Source organism: Hemitrygon akajei, chromosome 8, assembly GCF_048418815.1.
Source record: "Hemitrygon akajei chromosome 8, sHemAka1.3, whole genome shotgun sequence".
Lineage (NCBI taxonomy): Eukaryota > Metazoa > Chordata > Chondrichthyes > Myliobatiformes > Dasyatidae > Hemitrygon > Hemitrygon akajei.
The window spans coordinates 144,126,417-144,139,282 of record NC_133131.1 but is presented as its reverse complement, the minus strand read 5'-3'; the positions used below and the strand labels follow the sequence as shown (position 1 = coordinate 144,139,282).

The window sequence follows — 12,866 nt, the reverse complement described above, 5'->3', positions numbered from 1 at the left end:
ATTTAGGCCAGTTAGAAGAGTGGGCTGAAAGATGGCAGATGGAGTTTAATGCTGATCAGTGTGAGGTGCTACATCTTGGTATGAATAATCCAAATAGGACATACATGGTAAATGTTAGGGCATTGAAGAATGCAGTAGAACAGAGTGATCTAGGAATAATGGTGCATAGTTCCCTGAGGGTGGAATCTCATGTGGATAGGGTGGTGAAGAAAGCTTTTGGTATGTTCGCCTTTATAAATCAGAGCATTGAGTATTGGAGTTGGGATGTAATGTTAAAATTGTACAAGGCATTGGTGAGGCCAAATTTGGAGTATTGTGTACAGTTTTGGTCACCAAATTATAGGAAAGATGTCAACAAAATAGAGAGAGTACAGAGGAGATTTACTAGAATGTTACCTGGGTTTCAGCACCCAAGTTACAGAGAAAAGTTGAACAAGTTAGGTCTTTATTCTTTGGAGTGTAGAAGGTTGAGGGGAGACTTGATAGAGGTATTTAAAATTATGAGGGGGATAGATAGAGTTGACGTGGATAGGCTTTTTCCATTGAGAGTAGGGGAGATTCAAATAAGAGAACATGAGTTGAGAGTTAAGGGGCAAAAGTTTAGGGGTAATACGAGGGGGAATTTCTTTACTTGGAGAGTGGTAGCTGTGTGGAACAAGCTTCCAGTAGAAGTGGTAGAGGCAGGTTCGATATTGTCATTTAAAGTAAAATTGGATAGGTATATGGACAGGAAAGGAATGGAGGGTTATGGGCTAAGTGCAGGTTGGTGGGACTAGGTGAGAGTAAGCGTTCAGCACGGACTAGAAGGGCCAAGATGGCCTGTTCCCGTGATGTAATTGTTATATGGTTATATGGTTCTAAATTGCATGCAGCCTCATTGATTTATCATACCTGTATAATGTGTTCAGGTGGTTTGAGATTTACAGTATATATTTTGAAGGTAGAGCCCATATACCAAATGGTAGTGGCTGGGACATCATGTGAAAGATTCCCGTAACTTTATAGAAACCTTGTGTTGAAGCTGCCTCTGTTTAAATGACGTGAATGTTTTTTTAAAATTTTACAGCAATCAAAGGAATCTGGAAAAAAATATAACTAAATTGGACTGTGATAGAAATCCACACCATGCTGTTTGGTAACAAATATTAAATTCACTTTTGATGAAATGGTGAGGGTGGCTTCTGCAATTTAATTCTTCTCTGGTTAGAGTTAATGAGTCATTTCTCATACATCATGCAAGAATGAAAGTAATATGTAGTCTTAGGTGTATTTAGCCAGTCATTGACAACAGTACCTATTGTTGCTTATTACTCATACATTTTTTCTGGGAGGTCCAAGTCCTCGTGGAGAATTTACGTTGGAAACAAGAAATCTATATGGACGCATTAGCAAAACTAATTCAATTTCATGGAGGTCCATCCACATAATATGCAATTACCTAATATGTTTTTCTTTTCTCCTTAATATATTCATAATTGCAATCATCACTTGCTTATCTTACAGTTGGTCACAGAGGAATCAACATCTGTGTATTCCTGTACACACAGCAATAAGTGAGGCAGCATTTGTTGCAGAGGAAACAGAGATGATGGTAATCCTCGATTTGAGAAGTTAATTCTGTTTGTCTCCCCACTGAAACAGCTTGATTTGCTTTGTATTTGAAATACATCATTATATTTTTTCATACTTTTAGCATTAAGAATGTTTTACTTTTGTTCCAGTATAAAATTTACAAGGATGTTGCCAGGGCTTGAGGACCTGAGTTATTGGGAATGATTGAATAGGTTAGAACTTTATTCCCTGGAGCAGGGGTTCAGTAACAGCAGGCGGTGCTGGCTAGTAGGGCCGAGTGGCCTACTCCTGCACCTACTGTTTATTGTCTATTGTCTATTGCATGAATCAGTAAGAAGCATTGGCACTGGATCAAAATGCGGAATGTTACTATACAAATTGTTTTTTTTTTCCCTTTACCTTTAATTCTAACTGAATCATTCCTTGTCAACTCAGGTAGGAGGCAATTCAACTTTGATCAGAGGTCCATTTTGCACCTCAGTAGCTTTCCCTTCTATTGAAATCATTGGGCATGGAACTGGGGAGTCTGACTCAAAATTACAATTTGTGCCATGTATTAGCTAAGGATAAAATTGAAACTTCAAAGTTGATGCAATGTAAGGAAAATCTTTAGCTTTCTGTGGAAATGTACTACGGTATGCTGTTTTTAGATTAAGTCAATCCAATGATGTGGGCGTGAAATGATTCTTTGTATCTAATTTCCTTATTTTCTGCTCATATTGATTTTTGTTACCACCTCAGTGTGTGGTAAATGGAAGTATTTGCCTCAACCTGCCTCCAGTTACGAGGCAGATTTAACTCATTGCAAGTACAATGCCCATTGAACTGTTCCTGGGTGATGTTGGTTATTTATACTTGGCTGTGTTGAATAGGTGCTGACTGGACTAACAGGACTGTGCAAAAGTTTTAGGCACATATATGCCACAAGGGTGCTGTATTTGTCAACGTGGAGCAGAGAGTGAGTTTGTAAATCTGGTGGGAGCAAAGGATTTTGGGAATGGTGAGGATGGTGCAGTACGGGAGGAGTGCAGGATAGTGGCAAAGAAGGAGTGCCAGGCGAGGGGGTGGCATGGGGGCAGAATCAGGCAAGATAATTGGAATACAAACAATTGGTTTATTGGTCATTTCCACTCCCTTCCCTCTTCCTGCCCCCTTCCAACTTTCAATCTACAATATAGACCCATATCAGAATCAGCTTTATCATCACTCATATATGTCTTGAAATGTTTTTTTTGCAACAGCAGTACAGTGCAATACATAAAATTACTACAGTACTGTGTAAAAGTCTTCAGCATCCTAGCTATATATATGTGCTTAAGACTTTTGCACAGTAATGTAACTTTGACCAAATTTTCTCAGGCATCCTTAGTGTAAGGTAGATATGCCACTTCCATTTATTACAATGCTACAATCTATTTTGTGTGAAGCTCAGATACTCAAGCCAAGTAGCCATCTTACATAGTGTTCTTCGAGTTTGCGGTGGATGCCACAAGATATACATTGCTGGAGAGATGTGTTGGAGGGAAACTGTTCTGTTCTATGAAACCTGTACTAGGTGGATGTAGGAAGAATGTTTAAATGAATTGGGCAAGATTGCAATGAATTGGAAAAAGAAAGTACACAAATAATTTGGAGAGATAAATTTCATTGGATGAAGAAGCAGAAAATGCTTTTGCAGGATGAGACCAAGAGAGCGTACAAGAAGGGGAGTGTACTTTCTGCCTCTTTCTCAATCTCACTGTCTCTATCTCCAGAGACAGCTCATCCAGTGATAATACCTTCCTCCTCTTTCTCAATCTCAGTGTCTCTATCTCTGGAGACAGCTTTTCCACCAATGTCTATTATAAACCCACAGACTCTCACAGTTACCTGGACTATACCTCATCCCAACCTGTCACTTGTAAAAACACTATCCCCTTCTCTCAATTCCTCCGTCTCTGCCGCATCTGCTCTCAGGATGAGGCTTTTCTTCCCAAAACGAAGGAGATGTCCTTTTTCAAAGAAAGGGGTACCCTTTTACCACCATTAATGATGCCCTCAACCATTTCTTTTCCATTTCACACACATCTGCTCTTACCTCACCTTACCGCCACCCTATCAGGGATGGGGTTCCTCTTGTTCTCACCTACCACCCACAAGCTTCCATGTCCAGCACATAATTCTCCAGAACTTCCGGATCCCACTTCCTGTCTCCAACAGGATCCCACCACAAAGCACATCTCCCCTCCCCCCCACTATCTGCTTTCCACGGGGATCGCTCCCTACGTGAATCCCTTGTCCATTTGTCCCTCTGCAAAGTGAAACAAGTGCTACAGCTGCGCCTACACTTCCTCCCTCACTAGCATTCAGGGCTTTAAACAGTCCTTCCAGGTGAGTCAGTTGAGTACTGTGTTCGGTGCTCCTGGTGTGGCCTCCTATATATTTGTGAGACCCGATGTAGATTGGGAGATCACCTCGCTGAGGTGTTGGAGGAACAACACCTTATATTCCAGTTGGGTAGCCTCCAACCTGATGGCATGAACACCAATTTCTCAAACATCTGGTAATGCCCCCCATCACCCCTTCCTTCACCATTTCCCATCTCCTTTTCCCTCTCACACCTAATCTCCTTGCCCACCCATTGCCTCCCTCTGGTTCTCCTCTCCACTTTTCTTTCTTCCATGGCCTTCTGTCTATTTCACCAATCAACTTCACAGCTCTTTACTTCATTCTTCCCCCTTCGGGTTTCACCTATCACCTGGCATTTTTCTCTTTCCCTTCCCCCCACTTTTTAAATCTACTTCTCAGCTTTTTTTTCTACAGTCCTGCCGAAGGGTTTTGGCCTGAAACATTGCCAGTACTCTTTTCTAGAGATCCTGCCTGGCCTGCTGAGTTTCTCCTGCATTTTGTGTGTGTTACAGGAAGTTCTGGGATATGTTTCGAAAAGTAATGAGCTTGGAGCACTGGAGGTGCATTAAACTGCATAGGAGTTTGATGTTCAAGCAACAGTGAAAACCTGCATTTTTATTTAAAAAAAGCAAGAATAGATTCTAACTAACGCTGGATACACAAGTTCAGGAAAATGGGAAGGAAAGAAATGGGTGGAAATGACAGATTTCATTTGGCAGCATTGTATCCCATCTCCAAGCCCTTTACCACAATTCGCCATTGTCACAGCCCAAATTTGCTTTGCACACTACATGAAGCAGAGGTTTCCTCTAAAGTTTAAATCACTTTGGACACCACCTTCCTGCTGCCTTCCTCATGACCAATGTTCACTTTGGCTCACTGTGCTGTGAACGTTTAATATGACTGCTAAAAATTCCAGCCCCAAATCTTTTAGTAAGGCGCTGTGAAAACCTGTTGTATGTATTCCATTTTCCCCATTAAATCTCAGGATAACTCTGTCAGAATTCCAGGCTTGCAAGTTTTAGCAAAGTTGATATATGCAAAAAGATGACTTAAAGTAGGTGCGATTTTGAAAATCATCACCTCAAGAGATTGCAAATGCTGGAGATCTTGAGCAACAGGCACAAAATGATGGAGGATCTCCGCAGGTCAGGCAGCATCTTTGAACGGGAATAAGCAGTCAACCGTCGACAGTTTATTCCCTGTCATTGATTCCACCTGAGCTGTTGAGTTCCCTCAGCATTTTGTATGAGTTGCTATGAAGAAAATGTTTGCTTAGTAGTCTGAAATGGTCCTGGTATAATCACAATTAAGTGCTTACTCACTTCAAAACAGTTTAAAATAGGAACATCTGAGTAATTAGGCAATGAAAACATCCAAAGGGCAGAGATGGTGGAAGGAAGTACGCTATATTTTAATAAAATCTATTTCAGTTCAAGTGACTTTTCCAGATGTTTACATGCAATGGTGTATTTAGGTGGAAATCCTGTTTTGATGATTTTACTTTGCATTTGGATCTTACTTGTGCTCGTTTTCTTTGTAACTGAAGAAACGTGCAATTGCTCATTCATTAATAAAATAATTCCTTGTCATGTTTTGATTTCTAAGCCCCAGAGAGCTGATCTGAACCGTTTTCTTGAGCTTCCGGAAAAGTAGTCAGGAACTGTTCAAGATAGCAGTTTGTTGAAATTATTAATAGTTCTGCTGCTCATACTTGTCTGGAGTTTTGTGAAACTTGCAAGTTACATATTAGTTGTTGGAAAATATCACAGTGGAAGAACAGCATTGCACATGCTTTGAAGCCTCTGGTAGCTATATGTACAACCACGAATAATTTCATGACACACACTGGTGATAATAAACCTGATTCTGATTCTAATATGATTTCTGTCTCTTAAAATGCAGTCTGATGACTGCTGTAAAGTTAACTGTTCAGTGAACTATCTTCTAAAATCTATGCCCACAAAACTTAATTCATAAATTTTGTGATAAATACACATCATCTCAATATACCACAATATTAGCATTGTGCATTTTTTATTTGCACACTTTGGCCTGATCAGTAACGGAGAAGTTGTGGATGGAATAAAGTTGAAAAGAGAAAGTGAAATCACTGTAACCAAGTGCCACATTAGACAGTGCTGTTGCGCGGAGCAGAACTCTAGTTATCTGGATTCACCGGAACCTCTGATACTTCCAGTATGGAGATTGCTAATACTATACTTCCCGTGACTACTCTGGTTTCTACCAGGTGCTTTAATTTCTTCCCATGTGCTGGTAGCTTAATTTAGTGACTAAATTAATTGGCTAAACAGTCAAAGGGAAGTTGATGGGCATGTGTGAGAAGGAGAAATAGATGTAAAGAAACAAGGAGACTCCAAGGGAGTTGGGGTGGATTTGATGGGTGAATGCCCCTGAATGTAGTAAATTAGAAAATAATCTGTTTCTGAGTTTCATCCCCATATACAAGGCTCCTGATGATGACAAGTAATATGGGTTTGTTTTTTTTGTTAAATAATCATTACCCAGGGAAAGATGTAAAAGATGGTTAACAATTTCCCTGGTAATCAATGATTTGTTTCTCCATCTAACAATGAGCTTTTTTAACATTGTTGATTCCATAATAGTTTGCCTGAACTGTCAACAAGGATCTTATTAGTAAGCAACATCTTTTAAAGACTTTGAAAAAATCTATCGATACTCAAATTCAACAGAATCTGGACTGCAAACTTGGGTCACTGCAAGTAAGATTGAATCTGAACTGCAGACTAGGCTGCAAGTAAGATTGAAACACAGAGGCTTTAGACTCCCACTCCTGACTATCCTTCTGGCCAATGTGCAGTCTCTGGAAAATAAAATTGAAGATCTCAGAGAAAGATTGCTGTACCAGAGGGACCTCAGGAACAGCTGTGTTCTTTGCTTCAAGGAAACATGGCTATCGACCCACATTTCAGATGTAGCACTGCAGCTTAGTTGCTTTCATGTTCACCCTAAAGATAAGACAGTGCAGTTTTTTAAAGGTAGAAGAGGTGAAGTATCCTTCATAATTAATTCATCATGGTGTACAGACCATGTCATCCTTTTTATCTACCAAGGGTATTTCTGCCGTCATCTGCGTGTGGTGTACATTTCACCTTAGGCCAGCGACAGTGTGGGTGACTCAACCAAGCCAGGTTGAAGCAGTCTCGGAACAAATATGACGGACGTGTCACCCTGGAACCAGAGGAGCTACTGCATTTGACTAACATTATACCACATTAAGAATGCTTACCATGTCATCCCATGCCCACACTTTAAATAGTCCAATCACCTGGTTGTACTTCTACTCCCAGCATACAGGCAAAGTATGAAGATAACAGCACCCGTGGTGAAGAACAAGAAGGTATGGTCAAGGGAGGCAGAGGAGCTTACAGGACCGCTTTGAGTTGGTGGATTGGACAATATTCAGGGATTCATCTTTGAGTGAATATGCCTCAATTGTCACCAACTTCATCAGAACCTGTGTGGATAAGTGTGTGCCTTCAAGAACATACTGGACATAACCAAATCAGAAGCCACGGATAAACTAGGAGATTCATAGTCTGTTGAGGGCTAGATCTGTAGCACTGAAGTCTGGTACCCCAGAGTTATGCAAGAAACCCAGATGCATCCCACAGAAGGTTATCTTAAGAATGAAAGAATAATTCTGATTGAGGCTAGAGATGGCCTCGGATATACACCAACTCTGGCAGGGTTTGCAGTCCATTACTTCCAACAAAGCGAAAACCCAACATCATGAATGGTAGTGATGCTTCACTCCCAGATGAGCTCAACGCCTTTTATGCTTGCTTTGAAAGGGAGAATACAACTACGTCTGTGCAAATCCCTGCAGCATTAGGTGACCCTGTGATCTCTGTCTCAGAGGCCAATGTCAGAACATCTTTCAAGAAGGTGAATCCTTGCAAAGAGTCACGCCCTGATGGTGTTCTTGGTAGGGCTCTGAAAACCTATGTAAACCAGCTGGTGGGAGTGTTCAAGGACATCTTCAAGCTCTCACTGCTGCAGTAGGAGTTTTCCACCACAGTCATTACCAGTGCCCGAGAAGAGCAGTGTGAGCTGCCTAAACCATCACCCATGGACACACATATCTACTGTGATGGAGTGCTTTGAGAAGTTGATCATGGCTACAATCAACTTCTGCCTAAGCAAGAATCTGGACCTGCTGCAATCTCACTGGCTCTCCACTTGGCCTTTAATCATCTGGACAATAGCAATACTTGTATCAGGTTACTACTTACTGACTACAGCTCAACACAAATCAAAAAGCATCAATACCAGTGCTTCTGTACCTCCTTCAATTGCATCCTCAACTTTCTCTCCGGGAGACCACAGTCTGTGCAGATTGGAAATCACATCTTCTCCTTGCTGACAGCTAATACTGATGCACATCAAGTATATGTACTTAGCCCACTGTTCTACTCTGTCTACACCAACGACTGTGTGGCCAAGCACAGCTCAAACAGAATCTATAAGTTTGCCGATGATTCAACTATTGTTGGTAGAATTTCAGGTGGTGATGAGGAGCAAAATAGATCAGCTTGTTGGGTGATGTTGCAGCAAAAACTCTGCACTCAACGTCAGTAAGACCAAAGAATTTGTTATGGACTTCCGAAATGGGAAGTGAAGGAAGCACACAGCAGTCATCAAGACGGATCAGAAGTGGAAAGGGTGAACAGCTTCAAGTTTGTGGATGTCAAATTCTCCAGAGAAGAGTACAGAACAGGAGCAGGCCATTCAGCCCATAATGTTGTGCCAAAACACAAATCCTTCCTACCTACACCATGTTCATATCCCTCAATCTTCCTTATGTTCGTTTGCGTATCCAGACATCTCTTGAAAGCCTCTAATGTATTTGTCTCTACCATAATACCAGGCAGTGCATTCCAGGCATCCACAACTCTCTAAGTAATAAAAATACTCCTCATATCACCCTTGAACCGAACCTCTCTCACCTTCAATGCATACGCTAAGGCTCTTTCCTGTGCTGAACATATTGATTCAATTATAAAGAACAGCTTTATTTCATTCGGAGTTTGAGGAGAATTGGTATGTCATCAAAGACGCACACAAATTTCTATGGTGGTACCATGGGCAGCATTCTAGCTGGCTGTATCACCATCTGGTATGGCGGAGGGGGCACTTCACGGGATCAGAAAAAGCTGCAGAAAGTAGTATTCTTAGCAGCTCCATCGTGGGCACTAGCGTCCCCGGCATCCAGGACACCTCCAAAAGACCATGCCTCAAAAGGGCGGCATCCATCATTAAGGACCCCCATTCATCCAGGACGTTCTCTCTTCTTATTGCTACCATCGAGGAAGGAGGTACAAGAGCCTGAAGACACACTGAATGTTTCAGGAACAGCTTCTTCCCCTCTGCCATCAGGTTTCTGAATGGACAATGAACCCTTGCTCAATACTTACCCCCTCTTTTTGCATTATTTATTTAATTTGTTTTCACATAAACTTTTGTAAGTTATAGTTTTTACTATCTATTGCAATGTACTGCTGCCACAAAACAGCAGATTTCACAACATATGCCAATGATATTAATTTGAGGAGCCTTGTAATCTGCTTGGGTGCACAGATGTTGTCTGTACTGCTCTACAGAACTATTTTTGTTCTGGACCGGTTGTATATTTGGCACTTTTTTGTTGAGCAAATGAAAATAATTTGAGTAAGAAATTCACTCCAAGCTTCATACTCTGTAGTTAATGGTCACGACAAGAAACCATGCCAAGAACCCAGGAGGAGGTCACACACCAGTAAGTGTGGGAACTTTTTGCTTACATTTGTTGAACACTATTATTTGAAATTTTAAATTCTATTTATAATCTTATGGTCAAGATGATCGGAAGGCAAAATTTGTTGCTCCTTTGTAAATTCCTGATTTTTTGCCCCCAGGCTGTTACAGCGTGCATTTAGTTTGAAACAAGCCCAAATGTGCTGAGGGCAGTGGTTCATTTATTTTTATAAGACTCTTGAAACGACCATATCAGTTGTAACACCGACACTCCACTTCAAGGGGAATTTGATTTTGAAAGGAATTATTTTTGCCACCACCTCTTGTGTAACCCATTTGAAGCAGTATCTCTGCTTTGTTAATGTGTGATAAGGTTAACTGAAATGAAGCCAGCTACCTTGGTCCACTGTGCGCTGAGACCTCCTCGCTATTATTTATTAATGAAGTGGGCATTCCTGAATCCCCGAGAATTTCATGCTTTTCCTTAACTCCCTTCAAGAGAAGATTATGAGCCCCATTTTGAACAATTGCAATCCTTGTGATAAAGGGCCCCGAAAGGTACTTACGGGAATTTGAATGCATGATTGATAAAGTAGTGATGTTCTTTTTACATTCAGTAAGCTGCGCTACTTGGAGACAAATATGTACTCGGTGCTGTTCTCATGTGACCGCTTCCCTTGGTTTGGAGGATCAGCTAGAATTTGTTGGTTTTGGACGTGCTGTTGAAGAAGCCTTGACGAGTTGCTGGAGTTCAGTTGGTGAATGAAGCATATGACAGGCACAGGGAACTGTGGCAGAAGGAATGTTTGCTCAGCATGATGGGCTCAATGTCAGTCAATCATGTTGTTTTACTTTGAGCTTTTCGAGTGTTGATGAATGTGTTTGATCGTGCAAAATGGAGATGATGTCATGATTTTGGGAAGTTGGGAGATGAGTAATTTCTCCAGAATACCCAGGCCTTGGCCTGTTCTTTTATCATATTTAGCTGAGGATAAAAACTACAATTACCACAGAGGCAAATACAATAGAGGTATTCATGAGGCTCTTGGACAGGCACATTGAATGTACAGGAGATTTAGGAATATGAACATTGTGTAGGCAGTTGATGGCTAATGTGAATAGTTTGGCATTACATTGCAGGCTGAAGGGCTTGTTCCTCTGCTGTACTGTTTTACATGCTAGTCATGTAGATGGTGGGGATTTGACAATGATTGCCATCAAGATAATGATTGCTGGCGCTCCAAGGTATAAATGTTACTTGTCACATGATCAGCCCAGGCCTCAATGTTGTTCTTGTTGATATTGATACAGTGCACTCAGTTGATGCCTTTGTGAATGGAACGGAAAATTGGTATCATCAGAGAACATGCCCACTTTTGAATTTTTAATGGAAGGAATGGCAGTCATGAAGCAGCTCCTACTCCACTGAACCAAACAGCAATATGAAACTGGATAGATCACCATGACCATCTAAACTGGTGACTTGTAAGATAACTAGTCAGCCAGTCTGACAAGTTTGCACTAAAACTTCAAAGTACTCGATCTTCCCTGGATAAATCCTTTTTCACAAGAAAGATAGGACACCAGATTCAGCCCCATTATTTTTTTCAGATGGGATGGGGTGGATGATTTCTCAATGTGATTGTCAGTTGCTGTTTACTATCGTGGTATTGTGTTGAAGGAGATCTGCCGATATTTTCCATCCAAAACCCCTCAACGCATGAATCAGTAACCTTCCATTTCAGAGGATATTTAAAAGTCAATTGTATTACTGATAATCACATAGCAGCCGCATTAGACAAGGACAGCAGATTTCCTTCCCTAAAGGACGTATGTGAGTTATCACCATGTTTCTCTGGAATAAGTTTCAAGGCACTTTCTTTCATTGGTTCGAGGTTGCCCAAACTCCTATTAATAGTTTGTCCTTGTTTATTTTTCAAGTGGATTTCTGGGATATTCAATGGGTATCTGTTTGGAAATGACTTCAAACACTTCAAGAAGAAAAAAATCAAGGAAGCTTACTAATAAAAGAAGAGAAGTGTTATCAGATATGTTTCACTTTTTCAATATTGATAGTTTTTTGAGATCAGCAGATGGATTATTATAGAGCATGCACAAGGCAGAAGTCTCTGAAGAAAGCTTTTTCAAAATTTAAGTAATTGATGCACATGCACAGAAACAATTGTTGTGCAATTTTAAAATGTGTTTGTTTTAATATATTAATACCTTTGGTGGTTTAGCAAAAGGAGGCCTTTGCCTGTTAATGCCAGGAAGTTTGGATGAGCCAGTGCTGATTTTGTCCTGTGGGTTACAGGACAACATCCTCACTGATGTCAGCTTCTCCATCAGAAATGCACAATACTGTTAATCTTCAAATAATTTTGGGACTTTTACTTCAGCTGCCACTTTTTATGTGTTTCTCTCTGCACGTTACATTCCTCGGACAAAGCTTAAGTTCATCTGATGTTTTCTGAGGATCTGAAGTCACAAATAATGAAGAAAATCCGTTTAAAATGTTTGCAGTTTACCAGTTTTCATATGGTGTGGTATAATAAAGGGCAAGATGATTCTCTCTGTCCATTATGTTTGTTGAGCTACAACTCATCCTTTGCTCTTGCTGTTTTACCATAAAATACCAAATACCTCTGTTTAAATAATCTATCCAATTTCCCTTTGAAAATTACAGTTGAATCTCTTTTCCTTTTGGCAGGGTTATCCTGGTCATAATTTGCTGTGCATAGCTTTTCTTTTTATTGAGAGATCATTATTTGTTTTTCCATACTAATAAATTGAACATCTGAAGTTAAGTGGGTGGCAGTTTCAGTCTCCAGGAAGAACACTGGCTTCCTTTTATATGGAAGTAATTTATTTCTGTTTGTGTTTACAGTTTTGAAATTTATAAGATTAGGTACTCATTTGTCCTGAGAACTTAAATCTATTGACCAAAATATAAATTAGATAGTAATGAATATTTATTTATTTCCATAATACTTGGCCTGCTTGTATCCTTTTCATGCACGGAGTGAGTCAAGGCGATGGATGGAGAATTTCAAAATTGGGGCTTTACAGGACCAGAAGAAGCTTTGCAGTCTTCAAAATGAATTTTCCTGCTCTTTGTGGTTAGGAAG

At 40.4% G+C, this 12,866-nt stretch overlaps 1 protein-coding gene across 6 annotated transcripts in view; it reads left to right on the top strand.

Annotated features, from left to right (window-relative positions):
* Positions 1-12,866, top strand: part of LOC140732326 (partitioning defective 3 homolog) — an 838,958-nt gene that overhangs the window by 408,180 nt on the left and 417,912 nt on the right. Inside the window, exon 1 of one of the 6 annotated variants that reach the window (XM_073054820.1) lies at positions 10,237-10,296. The exons of the other annotated variants lie outside the window; for them this stretch is intronic. Within the exon in view, the coding sequence (XP_072910921.1) occupies positions 10,246-10,296 (51 nt within the window). The 5' untranslated portion in view covers positions 10,237-10,245. Of the gene's footprint in view, positions 1-10,236; positions 10,297-12,866 lie in introns of those variants that run through there. 6 annotated transcript variants of the gene reach the window in all.